This window comes from Sorex fumeus, unplaced genomic scaffold (genome assembly GCF_029834395.1).
Source record: "Sorex fumeus unplaced genomic scaffold, SorFum_2.1 ptg000098l, whole genome shotgun sequence".
Classification (NCBI taxonomy): Eukaryota; Metazoa; Chordata; class Mammalia; order Eulipotyphla; family Soricidae; genus Sorex; species Sorex fumeus.
The window spans coordinates 2,127,821-2,154,627 of NW_026606155.1; the positions used below are offsets into that span (position 1 = coordinate 2,127,821).

General features: G+C 43.7%; 1 protein-coding gene across 13 annotated transcripts in view; it reads right to left on the minus strand.

Moving 5' to 3' along the window:
- The window catches only part of UNC79 (unc-79 homolog, NALCN channel complex subunit), a 305,414-nt gene that overhangs the window by 138,497 nt on the left and 140,110 nt on the right, over positions 1-26,807 (minus strand). For all 13 annotated transcript variants that reach the window (XM_056133512.1, XM_056133504.1, XM_056133510.1 and 10 more), the window contains 8 exons: positions 25,776-26,005; positions 23,470-23,641; positions 21,750-21,980; positions 10,372-10,562; positions 9,652-9,775; positions 7,024-7,164; positions 4,760-4,981; positions 1,710-1,937 (listed from right to left, as the gene is read on the minus strand). In XM_056133512.1, coding sequence (XP_055989487.1) covers positions 1,710-1,937; positions 4,760-4,981; positions 7,024-7,164; positions 9,652-9,775; positions 10,372-10,562; positions 21,750-21,980; positions 23,470-23,641; positions 25,776-26,005 — 1,539 coding nt within the window. The remainder of the gene's footprint in view (positions 1-1,709; positions 1,938-4,759; positions 4,982-7,023; positions 7,165-9,651; positions 9,776-10,371; positions 10,563-21,749; positions 21,981-23,469; positions 23,642-25,775; positions 26,006-26,807) is intronic.

Genomic DNA, 26,807 nt, shown 5'->3' on the forward strand with positions numbered 1-26,807 from the left:
CCTTCTTAGGACATCAGGCTTGGCTTCGCCTGTCCTCCCACTAACTCCTGTAATCCAGGCCACTTGTCATCCTGGCTGCCTCAGTCACTCTGCCAAAGGGCGTTTTATATATTTCAACAACCTTCCTGACTTGGCCCTGAAATGCTTGATGTTCGTTTCTGTTTCACATCTTGGCTTCTCTGTAATAACCAACCCACGGCCAACTTAAAAGAGCAGACCACAGGCAGATGGAGCTTTGGCAAGGCAGGACTAAAGAGTTCACTGAGGTGAAAAGGGTGACAGAAAACAGAAAAAGACTTCAACAGACCGGCCCTTAAGGAGAGATTCAACCAGTTCCTATCTATCTATCCTGTCTATCCCAGACAGGTCTCAGGGGAAGGAAGAAACCATGGCGAACACTGACTCATTGACTGCACCTCACTGACTTGCCAAGGAATCAGGCTACCGCCATGCTAGGTGTGTCTGAGATGGAAAGTGAGCAGAGAAGGGAAGGGCACACGAAGGATGGAGGAGCCCATACGTGGCCTCCAGACTCGGACTGCCCTATTTTCTTTTTTTAATTTTTTAATTTTATATAGTAGTTCACAATATTTGATTACATTTGATGTTCAAACACCAGTCCCACCACCATTACACTTTCCCACCACCATATTTTGGCTGTTTCCATGCTGATCCCCAATCCCTGTCCCAAAGCAGAACTGAAATAATGTATTTTGTATTGTTTGTTACCGGGCTAGAGCGATAGCACAGTGGGTAGGGCGTTTGCCTTGCACGCAGCCAACATGGCCGACCCAAGTTCGATTCCTCCGGCCCTCTCACAGAGAGCCTGGCAAGCTGCAGAGAGTATCTCACCTGCAAGGCAAAGCCTGGCAAGCTACCCATGACGTATTCGATATACCAAACACAGTAACAAGTGTCACAATGGAGACGTTACTAGGCCCGCTGGAGCAAATCGATGAACAACAAGAGGACAGTGACAGTGATTGTTTGTTATGAAAAAAATCACTGAAGATGCTTCAAAAAAGTGTCCTTAGAGGAAAGAGTGTGAAGATTGTTGTATTTCACTCAGGGACCATTAAGCCCTTCTATAAGAGATCATTAACATGTGGTTAAAGGTTGAGCCTTGTGTGCTTTTTATGTATGTTTCTCTAGAAAAAATTGTATATTTTCCCTCTAAGATTTGTTGCCTCCTACCTTGAACCCTATCAAATGTGGTCCCATAACCTTGGAGTACTGGTAGGGACTACCCTATTTCACCCTTAGGAAACAGAACCTGGGAGTCACCAGGAAATAAGTAAAGACTTGACTGTGGCTGATAAAGTCGACAGGTTTTTACCAACTGAGGTTTCTGAGGACTCCTCAGCTTCCCTTCCAATCAACTTCCTGATCTAACCTGTGTAACTTTACAACAGAAAGTCTTTCAAAAGTACCGATTTTTTTTTAAAAAAAAGGGGGAGAAAAACCCACAAGTAACGCTTTGAGCATGTGAAGACCAAGCCACCAAAGAGAAATCTTCCCTACGCAGTACCATCTTCTCTCCCTTTCTGGAAGCCTGATGGGCAGCAGGACCGAAGATCATCCTTTAACCCCATTAAGGACATCCCCCAGCAGGGAAGCCAAGAGAACAGTGACGAGCAATGCCATTAGACCAGCTACTAGCTTCCTTATTACCATCAGACCCAGGCCAGCACTCTACTCCCAATGCTTACCACCAGCCGGCTTTCTTCTTTGGGAGCTAGTCGCTCCAGGAGTTCACAGGCAAGCTGATAGCAGAGGATGCTAGACTGACATAAGTTACACTCAGTTGCCTTTTCCTCCTTCTGGCAGGTGTGGGAGCCCCCCCAGGGGGCTTGGAAGACATTGTTTATAATGGAAATAATGTCCTTTGATAAGCTGTGCTCTAACCCCATTGTGATCCCATCATCTTGTAACTCCATCTGAAAGATACCAAAAAGAGAAAAAAAAAAAGAAAAAGAGGGAGTTTGGTTCTTTTGTCCAATATTCCACTGCTCCACTAAGAGTGGATAATTTCACTCATTGACAGTAATAGGCTATTTTTATATGCTAGAGACATCTAGAGCAAGAAAACGCACTGCATTTCATGATTTCTTCACAACATAGTACAAAGGAGATCATTATTTTAATCCATGGGGGACATTTAAAATTGAATTGAATTGAAAATTTATCACATATTGAACTTTTACACATTGAGAGGAAAAGAGCCAGACAGATGGCTCTAAGGCTGGACCACAGGTCCCCCACATTTGAGACCCCAAATCCTGTCCTGCCACTGCGTATCTCCTACCCCAGTATCGCCAAGCATGGTCATGAGCACTGCTGGGTCTGAGTAATACTTCACAGGCCAGGCCGGTTGGTCTGAGGATCTTTGGTTATAGTTCCCAGGCCCCGAGCAACACTGGTGAGGATCATATTTAATTTTTTAACTATTACCTAATTAAAATGTGTCACTTCCCCTAGTCTCCAGATCTTGGTTTCTAAATGCCACTATCCACTATCCACTAAAAAGAACCAAGGGCTCCTTGGTGATTCCAGGGTGAGGGATTAGGAAAATATAGAGTGAGCCAGGAATACCTTTGTCACGCCAGTAATTAAGGAAGTGTCCGAGAAAATGACAGAAACATGTCAAAGGATTATAGGAATCAGCCTGAAGGGCTCCCATAGCCAAGTAGGAAACAAAAGGAGCAGGGAAATGATCCCAATAACAGATTTGGACCCTCAGAACAAAATAAGAACATAGGGGTCCATGCAAGTACAAGCAGCTAGATAGCAATGTTAACCAACAGGTCATAGAGGAAATAAAAGCTAATGAATCAAAAGAAATGATAGATTTAGGAAATTATCTTTTGGTAACCATCATAATAATATAATGAACAAGAAAGGCGGACACAGAGTAAATTTAGCCCTGATTCATCCACAGATGCCAAAACTAGCAGGTGAAAGTCTGACACAAAACAGGAAATCTTCCCATCTTCACCTCTCTCCCTACAAGTTACTCATTCATTACACAGGGGAAAGAGCAGCTTTTCATAGAGAAATCTAGAAGAAGTCATCTTTAAAGTTATTTCCATTAGTCATGGGACATGAGCGAGTCATGTGCTTCCCATAGGTTGAGACGTAAAAGGACAGGCATCATAAGCTAAGCTAAGAAGGCGTGATTAAATCAACAATCTAAGAAAGAATCAGGCCAACCCAAGTTGAGGGAGGTTCTCCAAAATAACTTGGGAAAAGTGTCAAGAATATATAAGACAAAGATATGTTCTAGATTAAGGCCGATGACAATTTGCCCTCGATAAAGGGCAAATAACTGCAGTGAGAGAAGCTGAATAGTATCCTTAAAAATAAAATTATTGGGCTGGGGATGTGGTTCAAGTTGCAGGATACATTCTGTGGATATTCAAGGCTCTCAGTTCAAGCCCTCGTGACACAGAGTCCCTGCAGGGTGAGTAGATGTAGCTTTGATGGTTCTCAAGCACTGCCAGGAGTGCCATTTGGGGGGAGATTGGGGCCACACCCTGCAGTGCTGAAGGGATATCCCCAGCATAGACTAGAGATGCACCCAGTGGTGCTCAGGGCATGAACCCGCGCCTCCAGGTGCACTAGCTCTTGTATCTCTTTCCTTTGCCCCCAAAAGAATTTATTTTTGCTATAAAATAATATGATGATGATTTCAATTTTAGTGAATCATTTCTATAAGTTAACTAATGGGTAATAATATAACAATATTAATTTTCTGATTTTACTGACTGTTCTGTGGTTATGTAATAAAATACTCTTATTTTTAGAAGATATATTCTTAGGATGTCAGGGTAAAAAAAATCATATTTCCAACTTATTCTCAAACAATTCATTTTAAAAGTCCATAATCCCTGAGCACAGTGTCAGGAGTTAAATCCTGAGCACCACTGAGTATGGACCAATAAATATGTTGATCCACACATATGCATACAGATTAAGGGCAAGAAAGGGAAATAAATGCAGTAAATATAACTATCTGGAGAATTTGGGGGAGGACCATTTGAAAATCTCTGTATTATTTCTAAAACAATGGCAGAATCTCCAATTCTGAACTGATATCAAAACAGAGACTTAAGAAGAAAGGTTCTCCTAAGCAAAACCTTTAATGCTATTAGATTATCTCCAAAACTAAGTCTATAGGGATGGGATAGAACATTTGCCTTGCATGTGTGAGACCCTAAGTTCAATCCCTAGCACAGCCACCAAAAAAAAAAAGCAATTTATTAGGGGTGAGAGAGATAGTTCAACAGTGCATGCTTTATCTGCAGGACATTTGCATTCAATCCTTGGCACCATATGGCCTTCCAAACACCATCAGAAAGGCTCCTAAGCACTGCTGGATGAGGCTCCAAAAAATAAACAAAAAAAAAAACCCAATTCATAAAATAGATTCACATCCATTCATCTGTATAGCGTTTTACTGTGCTCATCCCAACAATACCATTACCCAGTTTGTTTACCAAATTTGTGCAAGACTCAATTCTAATGATACTAGGGTGTTGCTGAAATTCATGTCTTCTCATATGTCAACACCACTGCAGATGTTCATACACAAATCTTTCCAAGTGTTTTAGGAAATCCCCAGAGGAGCTCGCCAAACTTCTTGGGTGATGCTGCATCGTTCAGTCAGCGTGAAGATGACCAACACGACAGAACGAATCGCTATACGGTGCTTTCACTCATTCTTCACCTCTGAACTAAAGGACGCTCATGGTGCAGCTACCTGCTTCAGGAGAAGGTCAAACATGAGGATGAAACAATTGAGATTCATTTCATCATCTTCACAATCAAAGTCAATAGTCCTTCCTCCTGGATGGCCAAAATTCTTGAAAGGACTTCGAAATGGACTGCGCATAGGGCTCCGAAATGGACTCTGGAAAGGGCTATGAAATGGACTCAACATATTGTGTTGAACTCGCCGGCCTGGGTCGGAAGCAACACTAGCCTGGAATAAAGAACAAGATCACACATAAGGGAACTGCAGAAGCTCCGGTGTTGACAACAGTTGCTGGGACCAGGGGAGCTATTTTTGTAGGCTTTCTTGGCCATTAGTATTTAAACCTCCAAATACTATAAATCTTCTCAGATTATAAAAATAAGAAATAAAATCATCTAAACTTTCTGACTAACAGTCAGGGGAATAAAACGTCAGTCGGGGAAGAAATGACGGCAGCTATATTTGCCACTATCTTCTCCATCCCATTCAAGAGTCCCAATTAAACTTAATTGTCTCGATCGAAAGGAAAATCATTACCTGAAAAATGAGAATTCACACAAGGAAAAAATATTGTGAGCACAGTTTCAGAGTCACAGTGCAGAATCTCTGATGGACATGACCAGCTAAAAGAGTGTCATGGTTATTTGGAGACAACAGTGTGAATCAAAACTGTTGTACTGGCTATTCTCCCTTTTGGTCCCTGCATTGCCCACCTCTGCCCTGCATTATGGCCATCAAGCCTCCATGTCTCTCCTGAAAGCTTTGCTGAGTACCTTCCAATTTGTTTTGGTAACTAGGAGGCACCGGCAGAAAGTTTGAAGCTGGAGGAGTGTGTGCATGTGTGTGTGTATATGTGTGTGTGTGTGTGTGTGTGTGTGTGGTGGGGGGGGGGTCTACTTTTCCCCACCCCTTTCCAACTGTATAGCTTTATCTTCAGCAATAGCTCCATCACTCTACCACTCCTCTATTCAACCCTTCCTTAAAGTTTCAGTTCCCAGTGGTCACCAGGAACTCCTTTCCTTGTTCTTTCAGACCTCTATGTTTCACCAACACTTATTCCCTATGCTGGGCCTTCCTAGGACTCTACAGGGAGAGTCACCAAGAAACTCTTCACCTGAGTCACTTGGAATCAATTCTGCAGCAAGACCCTGACTGGCATACTTGAACATCATGCTGTTTCTTTTTTTCCCCTCTTAGAGACATTTCTAGTCTTAAGAAAGTTCCTTGAGCACCCTATGTGAAGAACCAGAATATTCTGGATACTGATAGTGTTGTTTATAAAACGCCACTTCACTTTCTGAATCTCAGATTCATGCCAAATGGGATAAGAAGTCTTCCCCCAGACTCATACACAATTAATGCATAAGCATTAATTGTGAACCTATTGCAATGTATGAAGGGATATAGGAATTAATAAAATATTAAAGATTACAAAAGAAATGTTTGTAAGTTTGGCAGTGACCTCCCATAGGGCAAGTGAGAAAAGAAGAGACTTTCCTAAAATACTGACCACAAAAATGACTCTGATTATGATCTATTTTCCTATCTCTAGATCCTGGGTAGAACAGACAAGAGGTCCTACCATGGGGGAAAGTTTGTGGCTATGCTTGACAAATAGAGTTGAGAACAGTCCCTGCCAACCATTTGATCTAAGTCCACCTCACCCAAACTCATCATGGTCTAGGCATGATTCATCAGGAAGTCCATCAGATCTGCTTAAACAAGTCATCAAAGATTCCCAACAGTTCTTATCCTTCTAGGTCAGATAGTAGTGACCTCTCTCATTCATAAACCTATACAAGGTCAATAAAAGGGACTGAGCTGGCACAGACTGGCAGCCACACTCTAGTCACTCCCAATTAATCTCACCTTCCCAAAACACAAGCGCAAGGAACTACGTCCAGACACTCACCCCAGAGGGAAAGGCTTATCTTCCCAGCAGCTGGAAAAGAATTCTCATTCTCCAGGAAACCAAAATGTAGTAATAGGAATAACGCCCCCAAAGCTACTTTTTCTTTTTATCAAGGGCAACAGAGGAAAAAAAAAACTCAAAGGGAAATGAACAAGTTCAAAGAAAAATGAAAATTCAGTAACTTTTTAAATACAGTCTAAACCAAATATGTTTCACTTAAATGCATTCTATTATTCTAAGGTGATTAAAGGAGTGAGATGGAATGAGAAAAGAAGTTTCACGGAAATTGAGTCTGATGCAGCCAATTCCGGGCCCCATACAAATGACAAGTGTTTTCAAAGTCTTAACAAATAATTACCCTTCGCGTAGCCATATTCCCCGCCAGCTCACTGACTCTGGATTTCCTCTGATTCGCCAGCTCTTTGACAGAATTAACTCCATCAGAAAACATACTTATTAGTAGCTGAAGTGGAACCATGATGTCTAACTCTGATAAGACCTAGAGGGGGGAAAATCGGCATAGAACAGATGTAAATTTCAAAAGTCAGAAAAATGACAGACCATGTTTTCCAGTGTGAACAATAAAGACAATGTTCACATAAGGACATTCAACCGGACAATGTTCTAAGCCAAGAAGGTCAAAGCTATCATTGAACCTTCCCTCTTTGCACTTCCCACGTCCATTATGTCGCCAGGTTTTACTTCAAATTTGTAAGTGTGCTTGACACTGGTCCTCGCTGGTGGCCTTGTCCATCATGCTTGGACAGTAGAGTCTGGGTGCAATTTTCCTCCCAGACCCTGCACACTTCCCTGCAGCCCCTATCAGACTCCCCTTTCTGTTGCTCGCTCTGTTGTGCTGGGGACAGAATCAAGCTATCTTATCTGTGATGAAGATGTCTCCTACTTCAGACCACATTAACCTGCCCTTCTCTGATGTCTTGGTACTTGGAACATAGTTTGAGGGTGTGGGGGAGACTTGGACATACCCAATTTTGCTCAGGGCTTACTCCTGGCTCTATGCTCAAGGAAAACTCCTGGCTATGCTCAGGGGACCCTCTGGAATGCCAGGGATTGAAACCAGGCCAGCTACATACAAGGCAAGTGCCCTGCCTGCTATTCTGTCTCTCTGACCACTCCAAACATATCTTTATTAGTGCACTTTATTTTATTTGATTGTTTTTATAAAATCCCTCTGTGATAACCCTGAAACCACGAAGAATAAAGTTTGATGTCTTATTTCATTGGTTTTTTTTTTTGCTTTTTGGGTTACACCCGGCGATGCTCAGGTGTTACTCCTGGCTCATGCACTCAGGAATTACTCCTGGCGGCACTCGGGGGATCATATGGGATGCTGGGAATCGAACCTGGGTCGGCCATGTTGGCTGTGTGCAAGGCAAACACCGTACCCGCTGTGCTATGGCTCCAGCACCTCTTATTTCATTTTTACCCCAGTGCATAACAGAGTATCTGGCAATCAGAGCTCTATGTTTCCCAAATTAATTAATTAATGAGTCAACGCCACTCACTTCTCACTCTGTTGGCGATATGGGGATACTAGTGGTTTAAAACTGCCTTTGATCACAGCCCTTCAAACCAAAGCCATGTCCACATTTGCCCACAAAACCCTCAGTTATTCCAGCTAGAGTGGGGCACAGAGATTTATACCCCCTACATATGATGCATCTTAGAGGGTACATTGAAGAACATCACAACTTCTAAGAATGGCCTTGCCTAAAATGAGAAACGTTCTTACTACGCTCTTAACATCTAAAGAAAAAAGTTAAAACTCCGGACCCTCCCCAAGTGATTGTTTTCAATAACCCCTTGAATTCTTTGTCATTTATGAAAATGTTGTTCCTTAGTTTGAAATCCAAAAAAAAGCTGTTCTCACAACTTGCCAACAAGCTTTTGAAATCACACCCTCTGCGACACAGAAATGAAGCTAGACCCATAATTCATCTAAGTGTAGATTCACCTTCTTTGTTGATACTGCCCCAACTCTTTCTATCAAATATTCAACCCAATTTAATGAACTTTTGTGTGTATGTGTGTGTGTGTGTGTGTGAGAGAGAGAGAGAGAGAGAGAGAGTTTTGGTGAGGATGGAGGTGGAGGAGTGGGATGCTAAATATTGAACCCTGGGCCTCATACATGCGGTGCTTGCACTCTGCCCATGAATCATATCCTCAACCCTAACAAACTTGTACTGAACATCCACTAAATATAAAGCATATGTCACATGCTAAAAGGGGAGGATGAGAGCGTTAATTCCAAAGTGAAAATGAATGGCCTTGCCTAAGATGAGAAACGCTCTTACTAACATCTAAAGAAAAAAGTTAAAATTCGGGACCCTCCCCAAGTGATTGGGGTCCTGTGTGCAGGGTATCTATAATGGGGGAAGGAGTAAACTATAATATTACACAGAAATAGAATCCTCATAGAGGGCCTGGGTGAACACTGGATAAAAAAAATAATGATTTCTGACAGGAGGCTGGGACTGTGAAGTAGCAGCAAACTTCAGAGATGAAAATTTTTGAGCTGGACTTTAAAGGAGAAGTTGAAATTCATAACGGGTACAGAAAAGAAAGTCATTCTAGGTGGAGGGAATGACATGAATGACTTCCTAAATCAATAACTCTCAACCTTTTCAACTAATGGACCAAGTTAATATCAAAAGATTAGAGTTCAACCAGACAGCTATTATTATTTTTAGTATTCATTGATATAAACCACATAAAGGACCCCAAACTGCTAGGAATTCAGTTAACAAACTGTATAAATCTGTGTCTTATTAATCACAATTCTGGCTACAAACACTCGCAGTACATTTATCTATATATATATGAGTGAAGCGTCTACAGGTCATCAGGTAATCAACAAACATGTAGATATAAATAGGACTCTTGGCAATGATTCCCACCCGCTACCCCAGGATCTGAAGCTCCAAGACCAGTCTGCCCATAATGACCAACCATGCCGTTTACTTACATGCAGCCATAGTAAAGCTTGTTCCTGCACAGAGGAAGGGTAGCCTGTGAACCGACAACTAATAAAGCCAAACATCTCTTCCATGGAAAAAGGGAGAGGACAAAGCTCAATGTCAAACATTTTGCTGGAAAGCAGAAAAAAGAATAAGTGACCCATGGGTCTATAGCGGGGTCTACTATTGCATTTCCAATTGTATCTTACCTACATCTAACTCTGGGGGAACCAAACATTTCCAAATGACATGCAATCCGAACTGTGATGGGTATCTTTCATCTTGCTGTAAGGGTTTATGTCATTGGGATAGAGGTAATTCATATAGTTGTTTGTCATATTCATGTTCCAATTCATATTTGGCTTCACAGAAAAATTTAATTTGGGGGGAATTCAAGCTGCTTTCCACATATGTAAAACCATTTCCCCATCACACTTACTCCATTTTATCTAAATATTTTGGGGAAAGCAAACAAAATAGATAAATACAGTTCTATTTATTATACAAGGTCAATATTTTTGAGCAATTTCAGGTCATCTTAATATGGTTTGAAAAAGGCACTGGACCCTGGGTCTTTGAATTTCTCTCTGTTGAATTTCTCTCTCTTGGAATTTCTCTCATGGTTGTTAAAGATTCCATGAAATCGTTTAAAATGCTTAGCACAGTAACACGCTCAGTGAGTGGTAACATTATAATTACAGCAGCGACTTCATTAACTACTTACCCACCTTAATACTTCCCTGAATTCTTTTAACTGATTATCTGGGACTTCTGTTCTGATGGCTTCCAACCACTCGGGCATTATACACTCCCATACGGACTGGTTGATCACATTGTAAGGGATCAGGCAGAGAATTCGGTTGAGACCTTCTTTCAACTGAGTCACTGTGCTGCAGGATTTATCCCAGTATCCACCAACCTGATGGCGTTTCCATAGTCACAGGGGAAAAGAACAAAATGAGACTCAAAACCTCCCAACAGAAATCAAGTACCAGACAACCTCTTATTCCATCAAATCCCAACCCCGTGCCATGTTCCTTCTGACTGAGATTTTCCAAGAATCTCCTAATCATTGGGGTCAGTCACAGAAAAGAATCCGGAATTAAAAATAGGTCCAAAGAGATTCATCACAGCCCCAACCCGGTCTTCTGGGCTGCAGACAAGTCAAAGCTCCCAAGAGTTGTTCCTAATGGGATAAACCTATGGAGTATGATTTCTAAAGTTAAACACACCCATTCCACACAAGCTGTGCCGCAGAACATAGATTTCTACTACTGTACATGTCAAACTGAAGATTTTCCAATAAGGGGAATAAAATAACAGAGAGGGCAATGCCAAAGAACTAGTCTCTCACCATTTTTTCCCTAACATGTTTGAAGTCCTGATGAATCCATGACTTCAAGGCATATACCTTTTACTCACTAAGATTGCCTATTTAAGTTTGTGCAAAACAAAACCAGTTGAGGCTCTACTTACAATTTTGATTTTTAAATAAAGATCCTATATTTTGTCCCAAATCTTGACTGTGCCATGAAATATGTATGAAAATGATATAAAATCAATCCAATTTTAAATTAGTTTAATTTTAATAATCATTGCAAATACTTGAAGTCACTTTTTCCGGAACCCCACATATTTCAAAAAATCAAATCAATTCTGTTTAGTTTTGCTTTTTAGGCACCATCATTTACAGCGCTGTTAATGGTAAAATCTCATGCATACAACGTTCCAACATCACTCCCTCCACTCCCTCCACCAGAGTGCCTTCCCCAAATCAATCTACACTGCGTCAAATAATATTCTATTTAAAGCTCAAATATCTATTTGGTTTGATTTGGTTTGGAGGCCACACTAGGCAGTTCTGAGGGCTCACTCTTGGTTCTGCACTCAAAGATCACTCCTGGCAGTACTCAGAAAACTATATGGGGTTCTTGGGATAGAACCCAGCTCAGCTACATGCAAGGCAAGTGCCCTACCCACTGTACTATATCTCCAGCCCCTCAAATATCTATTTAATATCATATTAACAATATTCTAGAAGACAACTTGATATTTTGAGGAAGTAACGATTTCTGGAACTGTGGCTGCAGACAAGCTTCTGAAGAGACTGATAACAAACACCGAGAGAGAAAGAACTGATGATATGGAGAGCCTGGAATGCATCACTTCTGAGTTCCCACTGGCTATGCAAATTGATAGTTAAGCCATACAAAGACTAGTTGATTTTAATTCACATTTGGGGTTCTAAAAGCTGTCAATATTGTGACAATGCTTTTAGAGGGTATGAAAAAAATTCATATGTAAAAGAAATAGGGCCAGGCAGATAGCTCAGTGAGTAGCACATATGCCTCACATGCTCAGTGCCCTGAGTTTGATCCCTGGCATCCCATAGTCTCCCAAGCACTGAAACACGACCCCTCATAATATGACCCCTTACACTTCAGAGAAGAGCATGGAGCAGTCAGGGCTGCACTTTCAGGCCAAGCATGCCCAGGATTAGCCCTGCTCCCCAAAACACCAGCTTCTGGGAGTGGTTGCTTTATTTATACCCACTCCCCAAATTTTAAGTCATAAAAGAGGGCGGAAGTGACAGTACAGCAGGTACAGCATTTGAACCTTGCATATAGTTAATGCAGGTTCAATTACCAGCTCCGCATGTGGTCCCCAGAGCCCTGTCAGGAGTGATCCCTCAGAGCCAGGAGCAAGCCCTGAATACTGCCTAGTGTGGCCCAAAAATAAAAGTTGCAAAGGACAGGGACCCCTGAGATGTTCAGATTAGTCCTATCTAAGATTTTCCAAGTTGTTAGGAACAGGCCTTAAGACTTTTCCCTTGAGGGGCAGAGAGTCTGCTCAAGGGGATGAGTGCAAGCTTTACATGCAGGAGACATGGATTTGGACCCCAATACCACTGGGAGCAGCACCCCAAGCACAGAACTAGGAGTAGACCCTGACCACTACCTCCACATAGCAAAGAGGAAAAAGGACTTGCCACTTGGGCAAGTGGATTATTTCGCACTCATACAATGAAGGCCTGGTAACTTCAAGGAAACAGCGCTCCCTGAACTAAACAGTGATTTCCATCCTTTTTACACCAGCAGACTGGCACTGGTCCAGGGACTAATGTTTGAAAACAAGAGAACTAGGAGACTGAAGAGGAGGGGGGTATTGGCCCAGTATAATCTGGAACAGACTTGCTATGAGAGGAAGTGACCACCTCCCATGGCCAAGCATCCCATTCATTACACAGCATCCGGTCTTGGTCGTGGGTACCATCCTCTCCTCACTGTGGCTCTTCTTTCCTCTCTGCTTTCCTCTTTCCCTTCCTTTGGCCTCTGTCCCAGTCATTCCATCAGAACCAGACTGTTGCTGTGCTGCATTTGTTTTAACACCTGCTTCCACCTAGATTCTCCACACACTTCTAATTAATGTTTTCTTTCTCCTATTAATCCATCTCATGCTAATTTGCTTTATCACCCTAAAAGAACCTGGGAGGACGGTAAGTAGAGGAAAATGTCCCCTTCCCTACAGTCTCTACTGGGAAGTCTCTGCTGCTAGAACCGGATCGACAGTACAAATACACGGCCAACCAGGGTTCAATCCCCAGCATCCTATATGGTACCCAAAGCCTGTCAAGAGTGATCGCGGAGCACAGAGCCAGAGTAAGCCCTGAGCACCTCTGGAGGCCATAAAACAAAAACAAATAGCACCAACAAAAGTTTCTACTTCTCCCTGTATGTTGCCAAATGTATGTTCTGCTTCTGAGACAGTTTTCTGTCTCATAAGATGTGGTACAGTATTGCCTTTATAAATTAAATATTCCTAACATTGTCTGTAAGATTAGTTTAGTATTAATGACCTAATAAACACATCTGTGCCTGACTTTTCAGTGCTTGAGTATAACATGAGCATACATCACCCAACATTTATTTATTGGTAGTCAAATAAGTTCACATTATATTCACTAGCTCGTTAAGATAATAAAACTTGCAGATTTCATTTAAACATATAGATTTCATTTAAATCAGATTATATACTTATTTATACAAACTTTATTTTAACAATAACTGTCTTTTGTTATGTATCTGCTTAGGAAGAGTTTGCAAAATCCTTTTTGCTACCTGGAATTAAAATTAAAAGAAGATAAGTTAAATAATAGATATCCACTAAATATTGCAGGGGAGCAAAAATCTGTATTAGGCATCATGACCCCTGACTTCAAACTCTATTATGAAACAGCAGCAATTAGATCTATATGGCACTGAACTAAAACAGATACAAAGATTAATGAAATGGAACAGGCTGCAAATAAATAAATATGTATATATATAGCTATGTAATATATGACAGAGGAATTAAAGACATACAAAAGGGAAAAGAAAGCCTCTTCAACATATGATGCTGATAAAAACTGGTAAAACTGGACTGCCACATACAAAAAGGGGGAAAGGGAAAAAACTAAATTATTAACCCATGCACAAAAATTTAACTTTAAAAAAATTTGAGCCACAGCCAGCAGTGCTTATTTGTGGCCTTGAACTCATGGATCACTCCTGGGGGACTCAGGGCCCCCACCAGAGTACTGGGGATTGAACCCATGAGTAAGACAAGTGCCCTACCCTGCTATACTATCTCTCCAGCCCCCATATGCAAAAATCAATTTATTTTTGGACATCTTTCACAAGGGCCCGAAAACTAGGGAGAAGAGATGAACAAACACCTCTTTAAGACATAGCAAATGGACAATGTGTATACAAAAAAATATTCTGCATCACTTATCATTAATGAAATACAAATCAAAGCAACAATAAGATATCACTTAGTACCAGTGAGACAGGCATATCTCGAAAAGAAGAGAAGCAATCAGTTTTGGGGGCACTGGGGGGAAAGGAACCTTTATCTATTACTGGTGGGAATGGCTGGAGCAATAGCACAGCGGTAGGGCATTTGCCTTGCACGCGGCCCGCCTGGTCGAGCCAGGTTTGATTCCTCCTCCCCCTCAGAGAGCCTGGCAAGCTACTGAGAGTATCTCGCTCAAACGGCAAAGCCTGGCAAGCTACCCATGACATATTCGATATGCCAAACACAGTAACAAGTCTCACAAAGGAGATGTCACTGGGCCCGCTCGAGCAAATCGATGAACAACGGGAGGATAGTGCAGTCCTACAGGTGGGAATGACAACTGGTTTAACCTCTTTGGAACACAATATTGACACATTTCAAAAAAAATTAACATTGCTCTTCCATAGGACCCAACAATTCTGCTTCTGGGCACCTACCCCCAAGGACAAAAAAACTATTCAGAAAAGACAGTGACTCTCCTATATTCACTATAGCATTATACACAATAGCCCAAATGTGGAATTAACCCCCAGGGGGTCCAAGAAGAGGTGGCCTGAAAAGATGCACCATATAGGAGCTATGGTACATAGACACAATGGAATACTACTCAGCCATAAGAAAGGACAAAGTCATACAACTTTCTGCTATGTAGAACTGGAGGATATCAAGCCCAAAGAAGTCAGCCAGAAAGATAGGGACGACACAGAGTGATCTTTTTCATATGTAGGCCCTAAATAAATGTAGTGTGGGAATAACAAATGGTTGAAGACAGCAGAACCTGAGAATTGGTCTACAGAACTGGGCTTACCAAGGGTGGTGGGGAGAGGAGAGGAGATGGGAGAGACCCTGAGATACTGACTATCTCAGGAGGGAAGTGAATGGTCTGGTGGAAGGTGCAGGGTTGGAACATTGTATGCATGAAATCCTATCCTGAACAGTACTATAAATTAAGTTGCTGCTGCTTCTCCTCCTCCTCCTCCTCCTCCTCCTCCTCCTCCTCCTCCTCCTCCTCCTCCTCCTCCTCCTCTTCCTTCTTCCTTCTTCCTTCTTCTCCTTCTCCTTCTCCTTCTTCTTTCTTCTTTCTTCTTCCTCCTCCTCCTCCTTCTTCTTTCTCTTCCTCCTCCTCCTCCTCCTTCTTCTTTTTTTTTAAGCAGTAGCACAGAGCCAGAGTGATAGGACAGCATGTAGGGCGTTTGACTTGCACACAGTCGACTTGGGTTTTTATCCCTGGCATCCCAATAGTCCCCCAAGGACCACCAGGACTAATTCCTGAGCACAGAGCCAAAAGTCACCCCTGAACATCACCGGGTCTGATCCCAAAAAGCCAAAATAAACAAATAAATAAATAAATAAATAAAGCAGTAGTCAACAACACTGAAATCATGAGACCAAACTTAAATTTAAAAAGGTGCCCGTCAAGATGGCAGACTGGGGTGGGGATGAGAGTAGGGGAGGGAACCTAGGGACACTGGTGGAGGGAAGTTGACACTGGTGGGAGAATCGGTGATAAAAACGTGTGTGTCAGAGGCAGGGTGGGATGGGTGGGATGGGGGTGGGAGGGACACTGGGATCCATGGTGGTGGGAAATGGACACTGGTGGAGGGATGGGTATTTGATCATTGTATAACCGAAACCGAAGCACAAAAATTTGTAAGTCTACAACTGTACCTCATGATGTCTCACTAATAAAAATTTGAAAAAAAACTTGTGTGTCAAAAACCCAACTATGAATAGCTCTGTAAATCACAATGCTTTCATAAAATAAAATAGGGGGAGAAAAATAGGAGCAGCAGCTGTACTCTATACACACCCTGGAAAGCCACCCTGCCATTAAAAATATGAATTTACACCACTCAGGGCAACAGGATAGATTGAGGGCCATTATATTAAATGAAATAAGTCAGGAAGACAAAGATCAGGAGGGCTTCACTCAGATGCGGGAAATGAGCAAAGGAACTGGCACATCAAAGTTGACTGGCAGGTGCCATAAAAAACTGAGTGTTTACCCAAGGGGAAGAGAGAGGGGTGGAGAAGGCAGCTGAAGGGGTTATTTATGGAGTGTGAGGGGGCCAGAACTTTGCAGGGGGTAAGGTGAGACCTGAATCTGAGTAGTTAAGCTCTGTAAACCTGATGTGACTGCAAAGCAAGGAAAATTAATAACATCTGGGCTTTTGTAAAGAATAACTACAGGGTATCATTTTCATCATTAAGTATGTCAGATTATCTGATGCCATATTTATGTACTGATTTCTATGTTCTTTTCAAAGTTCTTTTTATTATTTATTTATGTTCAGAAGTCAAATAAAACAATGATATGCTAAAAAAAAAAAAAAAAGGAAATACAGGGGACTGGAGCAATAGCACAGTGGGTAGGGTGTTTGCCTTGCATGCAGCCAACATGGCCGACACAGGTTCGATTCCCAGCATCCAATATGGTCCCCCAAGCACCGCCAGGAGTGATTCCTGAGTGCATGAGCCAGGAGTAACCCCTGAGCATCGCCGGGTATGACCCAAAAAGCAAAAAAGAAAAAATGGAAATACATAGGCCAGCGCCATAGTAGAGCAGGTAGGGTGCGCTTGCCTTATAAGTGGCTGATCCAAGTTCAATCCCGGTACCCCTATTGTCCCCTGAGCACCACCAGGAATGGCCTCTGAGCACAGAACCAAGGGTGAGCCCTGAGCACCAGCCAGCGTGGACCAAAACCAGACAAACAAAATTAAATAGACAAAAAGGAATCAGGCTATGGAACTGCATAAGCACCTAGAATTGGTGAGCTGGTATGTTCATAAAATGTGCTTCTAAGTCACAGAGTGCTGGTAAGGGACACTCATCCCACGCTTCCTGGCCTCTTGGTTTTCTCTGAAAAACAGAAATTCTGAATGCTGGAAATTTTTAAATATTCATGAAAGTACTAGCAATAATAAGAACGTTTTTTAAAATTCTATGGGAACTATTCGGTGTGTAGGATGTGTTTTTTTGTTAAGGGGGAAAGAGTCATTGCCAAAGTAGATGTTCACAGAAGCCAGATGAAGGCCAGAGGGGAAAGGAAAATAAAGGGCGAAATCTGAACAGAAATAGGAAAAGATCCTCTCTATGTGTGTGGTGGAGCAGGCCCAGATTCTTTTGCTCAATTAAGAGAACCAAGTGTCAGGGGGCAGAGGGTGGTGAGGCAGGAGATAAGACTCGGGGGTAAAGCTCTCATGTTGGAGGCCCTGGGCTTAATCCCTGGCATACATACGCATACCCCCAAAAGATAATTTTTAAAAAATTAATCATGTTACCATCCATGTTCACTTCTGAAATAATCTCTTGTCATTTTGGCTAAATAGATTGCCAAGCTATACTAGTATTCTTTCCACAATGACCTGCAGTCCTGGTTCATCATGTAACTTAAACGTTTAGACATTTTTTTCACAGCCCTTGGTATTTTACCTTTCCAAAAAAATCAAAATCCCAAAGAGACTCTTGATCTCAAACTGACCTAAAGACTCCTACAGGGCCTGTGAAAAGCCTCAAAGGACTTATATAACCTAGTTTTAAGGAAAAGTTGTTCAATCACATCCTCCACATCATTTTCTTGATATGTTTAACTTTGGCATGCAGAACATTGCCAAATGCTTGCCCTGCCCTAGCTTGAAACTGTAGAGGCAAATATTATGAATATTTGGGGGAAATGTATGAAATTCCTAGAAATTTTCCAGTCCTTGTCTATTCATAATATACCCTGATGTTGCTTAACTTGGCCATAAACATAATGATGTAATGTTATAATTCCAGGTACTTGCTCTGATCTTTCATTACAATCATTTTAAACCTTTAGTTATTCACAGCTATTAACTGCTTTATTCTAAAGCTTTCCCAAATGCTCTTAAAATCAGCTTCCTTTCCCAAAGAAAGGACTGGCTCTAACCCCGGGAAGGACGCAAATGGGCACTCGGCGGCACACACTTTGGATGATGGCAACGTTTAGATGCCCGTTCATGCAGCAGGAGGAAATGAGGCTGCTAGCACCCTAGCAGAGAAGCCGATGGGGTTGGCAAACCGCTAACCCAACATCAAACAGAACAAGAATTAATTACACTGGCCTAAATGAAGCAGAATGTTGATTATTTCCGATGGGTTTTCTTTGGAGCACTGTGGGCTCTTAAAGGTTCTAATTTCTAGATATAAAGTTTCTCTTAAGCAATAGAGCTCATGACAATTTAGTGAATTATATTTTCTAATTTTTCTCTCACTTCATGACACCTTCAGAGTTCAAGAGCTCTTACTGAATAGTCATGGGCACAAATTCAGTGAAAATCTGCATTCCTTGTAACAAATTATTTCTGGGAAAGTTGGTTAGATTATTATTCTTTGACTAGCATGTGAGATTTGAAAATGGTGAGCATGATCTCAGATACAATCAGAGAGCTTTAAGGGACAAGGATGAACATTTTGACATCAACAATTATAAAGCTATCTTGGATAAACCAGCCCGGGAGCTGCCTTTGGGGTGCCCAGTACAGAGGAGAAGGCACTTGTCTTGCATGCAGCTGACCCAGATTCAATCCCCAAAGTGGCATGGTCTCCCAAGCACTCTCATGACTGACCCTTCAGCAGAGTCAGGATTAGCCCTAAGCAACAGCCGGCTGTGGCCCTACAAAAGTCCAATCTGAGATTCCTTAATCAAAATGCCGGCAAAGTAAACTTAAAAGGGAAAGTGCTTGATTATCATTCCTGCTGCTTTCATGAAAATGATCAGGCAGCCAAATCTAGTAATCTGAGTTTTAATGTAATGGGGGTTCCTGGAAGAAAGAGAGATGGTGACTTAAGAGTGTCCTGGAAGTTATGGTCACAAGTTCAAATTCCTAGTGTCTCACATGTACCAAGCACAATCCTGGTAGCTCTGCTACAGGCAGGTACATAAGCCCTATATCCAGGAGGTGCCATCTCGGTGAGCCAGTGTGTGAGCACTGGAACAACCCCCGCCGGGCACTGCAACCATAACTTGCTCACTTCAACAGACTGTGCCCCAGTGAACACAGGTGCGGGCACCAAAGTCAAAGCACAAACTTCACAGCCTGATGCACAACCCCAATAAACAACACAGTGAAAAAAAATGTGTGAGCTCCACAATCAGGCATGTGTGCAGGCACTGCTGCTACAGTAACACAGAAGGAAAAAGTGGAAAAGAAAGAAAAGAAAATATGGGGCCTGAGAGATAGTGCAGTGGGCAGGACACTTGCCTTGCATGTAGCCAACCCAGGTTTGATCCCCGGCACCCCACATGGTCCTATGAGTCCCACCAGAGTGATCCTTGAGTGCAGAGCCAGGAGTGAGCCCTGAGCATTGTCAGGTGTGACCAAAAACAAATCAAAGAACTTTCCATTCAGAGCCTAACTCCCCTACACACACAGCTCATTCCGTTTGGTAGATAGACCCATGATCTCCCGAGAGGCTCATCCTTGCGGCAGGCTCCTGCGTGAGAGAGCCATGAGCTTTGTTTCAGTGTCAATAGTCCCTGACCAACCACATCAACTTTTCTCTTCTTCCAGAATCGGGTCACCCCAACCTTTCGCTGTTCCAAATGAAATCAGCGTAGACAACATGGACACAGGCAAAGAATGCCTGGAAATTGGAACTTTCCATTATGCAAAAACTCCCATTTTCTAGGAGAGTCAGTAGGTGGCACCAAAGAAGAATGAGAAATGCACCAAACACCCTGAGTGCTGGAAATCTGATCACCAGCCTCCTTGGGACTTCAGTTAACCAGGAATATCTTACTGCAGCTGAAAACTTTCTCAAGTTCTTGGTGCAAGCACACATCCACCCCCAACCCCAAAACACACAAATAAAAATAATATTTAGAAAATAGGGGCTGAAACCTCGGTCAACCTGGACCCCAGAGTATAGGGAGGAGAAGGAAAGGAACAGAGTGAAGGGGAAGAGGAGGAGAGAAAGGTGAGAAGCAACGAGGGTGAAGGGGACCCAGGAAAATTGTTGACATTAAGGAAGGACAGAGCTAAATATCCAAACCACAGAGTCAGTGAAATGGTGAAACCCAAATTTCAATAACCAAACTTAAAAGGTGACTGTCGAGGTGGCAGCTGGGGCCGGGGTGCATGAGCAGGAGAGGCAAGTGGGAACTCTGGGTGGCGGGAAGCAGACACTAGTGGCAGGACTGGTGGTGTAACACTGTATGTCAAAACCAAACCTATGAATAACTTTGTAATCCCTAGTGCTTTAATAAAATAAGATTTTGAAAAAAAGAAACTAGGAGCTGGAGAGGCACTCGCCTCACACACAACCAACCCAGGTTCAATTCCTACACCACATAGCATCTCCTGAGTCCCACCAGGCATGATCCCTGAGCTCAGAGTCAAGAGTAACCCCTGAGCACTGGTAGCCATGGCACCCTCCTACTTACAGTCCCAAATAAAGACAATAGTTGGGGGAAAACATCTTGTATCACTGCCAAAAATGGACCTTGCTGGGTTAGACTCCAATTAGATTCTCTTCAAGAAACAAAGAGTCTTTGTAGCTGTACACCCAGAGTCTGTGATCCACTGAGGTAGAAACGAGGGCCTGAGTACAGACATGCATCCTCTAGGCCAGAGGAAAAGGCATATTTGACCTCCTGCAACCTATTTCAGCATCTGAATGGGAAGGGAAGGAACACTCCATCTCTCTGCTAACTGCACTGCAGACAGTAGACCGAGCCTTGGCATCCTCACAGAGGATGTTACAGCTTTAATGAAAATGTTCGGCCATCAGAGCCACTGAGATAGCACAGAGGTGTAAGGTTTTGCATGCAGCCAACTCCAGCACCATATATTGTCCCCCCTGAGCATCGCTGGAAATGCCAAGAGCACCACCAGGTATGGTTCAGTCATTTCGGGATTCCCTTCATTTTGTTTCAGTACTATTGCTGTGGTGGCCATACCAAGTCAATCCCTGAAGTGGTCAGGGGCCACCGGGGGGTCACATTCCACACTGCTGGGCATGGGGAAAGGGTAGCATACATGGCCATAATGAAACCCAGGTAGCCCTGGTTTGTGCTCTACCACTCCAGCCACATTCCCCGTCCACCCTTCACTGTTCCCTCTTCCCGCATCCGTACCAAAGCAACCATCCCCTGAGACACTGTCACCAAGCTTGCCTTTCTCCTAAGCACCAACCAGCAGCAGTGAGACCCCACTTCTACCAACACTGAGAACTCAAACAACCACAGAAGCACCACCCCCAAGTGTTCACCCAGAAGGCGGAAGACCACGGGCCTCCACTTACCCTGGCAAATTCCATGGGTTTGGGAAGAAGGCACATGACCATGACGTCAAAGCGAACATCACAGACCGTCTTTAGCCACTTGGTCACAAACTGAGGCTTCAGTTTTTCCACCAAACTTCCGACTTCGTCATCCATCATGTAGGCCGTGGAGTGGAACCACTGAAACACCATGGCCACTAGACGGGCCAAACTCTCCGTGGGCGTGTTCTCACCGGGGGTGCAAAGGCTCACCTGGGAAGGGGCAGGTTAGAATCGGCTTCAGCCTCCCACTGTCCTCAAGGTCATTCAAAGGCAACTTTATCAAATGACAAAGGATTCCTTGTCCCCATTAGCGGACTGCACAGCATTAGCGGACTATGGAAGAGATGCACAGTAATGGTGCTCTCCCCTAATATGGCTCCTTCCACACTAGTTTTTTCTCCCAGAGAAGTCTCTTCTCTAGATTATACATTAAAAGTTCCGTCTATTGGGGACCAGAGTGATAGTAAAGCCAGTAGGGCGTTTGGCTACATGCAGACCTGAATTTGACCCGCAACATTCCCACGTGGTCCCTGAGCACCGCCAGGAGTAATTTCTGAGTGCAGAGCCAGGAGTAATCCCTGAGCACTACTGAGTGTGGCCCCCAAACAAAAATCAAACAACAAAAATGTTATGAGAGTGCAATTGCATTGATATTTTCTATGAAAAAAACAAATAATGCACATTTCAATTATAATTTCAATTCTAAAATGGTTCAACTTGGATAAGAATTTGTATCTGTCACCATTCTGAAACCCTGGACTCCCCAATTCACCCCAGTAAAAATAATACTTATTTTTTTTAAAGCTCATCATTCAATCAGAAAGATAAAATGTTCCACTGAGTACTTTAGCAGGGTCCAGGAATACCATCAATGAGCAAAATGTCTCCTTGTTTTTAAGGACTTCACAACAATGGCCATGGTAATAAATTCCAGGAAGAAAACAAAGGAAATCCACAATTTAATCCCAATTTGGTGATTTTTTAAGGTGTTTTTTTTTTTTTCAGGTAGTCCTGTGAAAGCATAAAGGGAATGCAGACTATAGAGACTGCATTCACATCTCCCTAGAGCCAAAACAAAAGCCTATTTCTCTGCAGAATGTTCATCTAGCTTGGAATTTGAGACCTGTGTATTTGATCTCTACTAAATGAATAACGCAGTCGAATGAGTCAAGAGCAATTATTTGTGTTGATTTGGCTATAACCGTTCCAGCTACATACAGAATTGCCATCAATAAAGAGCTCCAAAGAGCTTGAACTTTCAAGAAAAATGCCGTGTATGTGGTCATCTGGATGGAAGTGACATGCAAATTACATCAAATGCAGTGTGTGACAATCTACACCAACTTTCCCATTTGTTTCCTGCCGGAGGTGCTTTTCCAAGAGACTAGAGCCTGACACAGTAGGTTTTGACACGTAGTTATTTATGAGAATCAACTTTGGGAAAAGTCCCAAGAACTGAGGGTAGGACCTGTGCGTTTGTCACTTTTTCTTTTTTTTTCCCCAAATAATAACTTCTCTGTTAAATCTAATGAGGGTGGGAGCCGCTGGGTTGAGGGAGAGTCACCCTCTGCGAGAACAAAGACATTGCTAACATTAATTTTCTACTATTTACTTCGTTAAAAAGAACAGGAGAAATTCACCATCAGTGCCACGTTGGAATGAGAACTAAAGCAGAGAAGAGTTAACTTCTCTTTCTTACTAAGAACCAGATGCCAAATTGACTGAGCAGCCGCTGGTCGTGTTTATCGTCGTCCTTGTTATCAAAGTCGACGTTATCCAGGGAATGATGGGACGAGGAGAGGCCCAGCTGCCGCCGCCGATTCAACTCATATTCCCGCTGCTCCGCGTGGAACTCGGCTTCTTTCAACAAGCTTACCAAAGAAGGGATATTTCGGGTTAGACCAGTGATCTGCACAGTCTACACTGTGATCTCTTCTCATCACTCCATGAGCACATCCCTGCCCTCCTTGAAATCAGGAGAGTTGCTCCACAAAAACCAGAAATGGTTGTTTCTTTACCGTTTGCACCCATTTCAAAGACAGGCAGACTGAGGCACTGCGCTTACTTCTGCCATTAGGATCAAGCAGAACTGATGCCTTCTGGCTTCTAGTTTTGCCCCCAGCCCATTAGAAATCACTTTCCCCTGCACCTATGCAGACATTTGATGTCTTGACAACAGACATACAACAACAATACCAGGAGAGACTGAGGAACTTGGGCCTCAATGGAGAAAATATTCATTAGGGAGTATTTATCTTAATAAGACATCTTATTATCTCATTCCTACTTTGGACAAACTGGCAGGCTACCAAATGTAATCTGCCCACATGGCAGAGTCTGTCAAACTCCCCGTGGCGTAGCCAATATGCCAAATACCAGTAACAATGATGGGTCTCATTCTCCTAACTCTGAAAGAGCCTTGAATATGGCACTTTTAAAAAAATCTCAGGGCTAGGACGAAGGAGACGTTACAGGGGCCTGCTCAAGGCAATCGATGAACAATAGGATGGTCGTGATCGTGATCGAGGGAGTATTTAAACACTTGAAAGAGAACCAGAAATTCACCTTTTTCAATATGCCAAATGCACGTCTGGCTCAGGCTTTACTCCTGGCAGGAATGCTCAGGGATGGATCCTGGGAGTACTGGGGAAACCATCTGCGGTGCTAGGGATGAGACTCAGGGTGCCACTGCCGAACTTTCTGTACATTTTATTTGGCAAATTTCTATTATGATATTTCTACCTGGGCAGGCCGCTGGGCCAAGAGAAACATAAAGGGCAGATCCTAGCCTTAAAAATTTATATTCTGGGGCCAGAGGGAAAGATTGTGGGCAGTTGACCCTTTCTCTATCTGGCACCCCATATGATTTCCAGAGCCAGCCAGGACTGAGCCCTGAGCACAGAGTCAGGAGCACATCCTGAGCACTGCCACATGTGCTCTTAATTAAAAATTAAGAGCCAACTTCTTAAAAATTAAATAACTTTAAAATATTTTTTTATTATTTTTATTACTGAAACACCATGTGATACAGTTGTAGACTTACAAATTTTTGTGCTTGGGTTTCAGTTATACAATGATTGAGTACCCATCCCTCCACCAGTGCCCATTCTCCACCTCCAGTGCTCCCAGTATCCCTCCCACCCTCCCATCCCTCCATCCCACCCCACCCCTGTGGCAGAGTATTCCCTTTTGTTTTCTCTCCCCTTTCGGGTGCTGTGGTTTGCAAAAGAGAAATCACCGAGTAGCAATCATGTTGGGTCTATAATCTACTTTCAGCATGCATCTCTCTTCCTGGGAGGATCCTCCCAACACCCTTTACTTGGTGTTCCCTTCTCTATCTGAGCTGCCTTTTCCCCTAGCATGTGCGACTGGCCTCCAAGCCATGGAGTGAACAATAACTTTAACATATTTAAATATTAATTTAATTAATTTAAATATTATTTTCATATTGTTTCTCTAATGCGGAGGGGAGCGTTGGGTGCAGTACTGAGGAGGCCCAGAGGCCCAAGATCCCGGAGATCCTGGGTCCGACTGCCAGAACCTAGGACAAGATGCTCGCACTGGCACAGTGCCTGGTGGTACCCAGCCACACCCAGCGGTGCTCAAGGGATCATAAGAGCACCAGGGATGAACCCGCGCCATCCGCCTTAATCTCTGTGCTACCTCCGGCCCATCTGGCCTGCACTCCCCAGCAAAGCGTTGCAGGTACCTGCAGGTAGCAGGCACGCCCCACCTAATGCAGCTATCAGCCAAGTCTTAGCCCTGTACCCCGCTCTGGCATGCCTGCTTCCGGCTCGCCAGGTGAACCCCAGACCTGATGGCAAGTAGGAGCATCTATCGTCAGCAGTTACTCCTGGGACGGGCAACTTAGCCTGGCGCACAGTTGGCATGTGAGGACCGTCTGTGTGCCATGAGACTGAGCATTGGCCCGCACGCCCCATCCCCTGCGGGAGGCGACGGACCAGGCTGCTGCAGGTGAGCAGGTGGGCAAGGGCGCAGGCCTACCTGATGACGGCCTCCACGGCGCACACCAGCTCCTCGGCGCCGCACTCGCGCGTGTTGATGGGCGGTGGCGACGTCTGGTAGAGGTGCGTCTCGGACGCGGCGCCCACCTCGCTGCTGTGGTGGTTCGAGTGGCAGCGCTTGCAGTACCGCACCGGCCTGTTCCCGTGGCGCCCGCAGCAACCGGCCGAGAAGCAGGTGACCACGGCTCTCCGCACGTGCGAGCTGCAGTTCTGCAAGAGGAAGCGGGCAGGGAGAGCCCAGTGAACCTCGGGAGCGAGAGGCCTGGGATGGAGAGCGTGGGGAATTCCCGAGCGACAGGCAGACGGGTACAGCGGGGAGGGCACGACCCAGGTTCCATCCCTGGCATCACCCTGGGGTTGGGGGGGGGGGTACCCTGAGCACTGCCTGAAGTGATTCCTGAGCACAGAGCCAGGAGTAATCCCTGGGCATTGCCAGTTGTGACCCCCAAATCAAAATAATAATAATAATAAACTAAAAACTAAATGGAAACTTCCCAGGACCACCTCTGAAGCACTTGCCCGAAACCAGCTGGATTTCAGAGTGAAGAACAAAGGTGATTTGGGTGCTTGGGAAAGTCCTCTGCAAAGCTGCCCCACTCATGGAGCTGGGCACGGGACCTTTCTAAACTAGCTCAGCAAGGATGACTAAGAATTTCCAGCAGAAATATGCAGGAGGCAAAACATGAAAATGATGATCCACAGGCAGGGTATCACAGAAATCCAAGACGGGGTGGCTATCATGTGAGCCTAGAATCAACTCTGAGCCCAACCAGGGTTATTAGAATGTCCCATCAAGATCCCCCAAAACACAGCAAAGGATAGACACCCTGGGAACATAGGACCCCATGGCCAGGGATGTTCAGAGTCGGCTGTGGACATCAACCACCGGAAGTGGAAACAACAGATGAGGTGAGAACATAGAGGAATGTGCCAGGGAAAAGGAGGTGACCTAACTTGGGGACCTGTCAGCAGGGCTGCTCTGAGAGAGGAAGAGGAGCAAGGCAGCACCCTC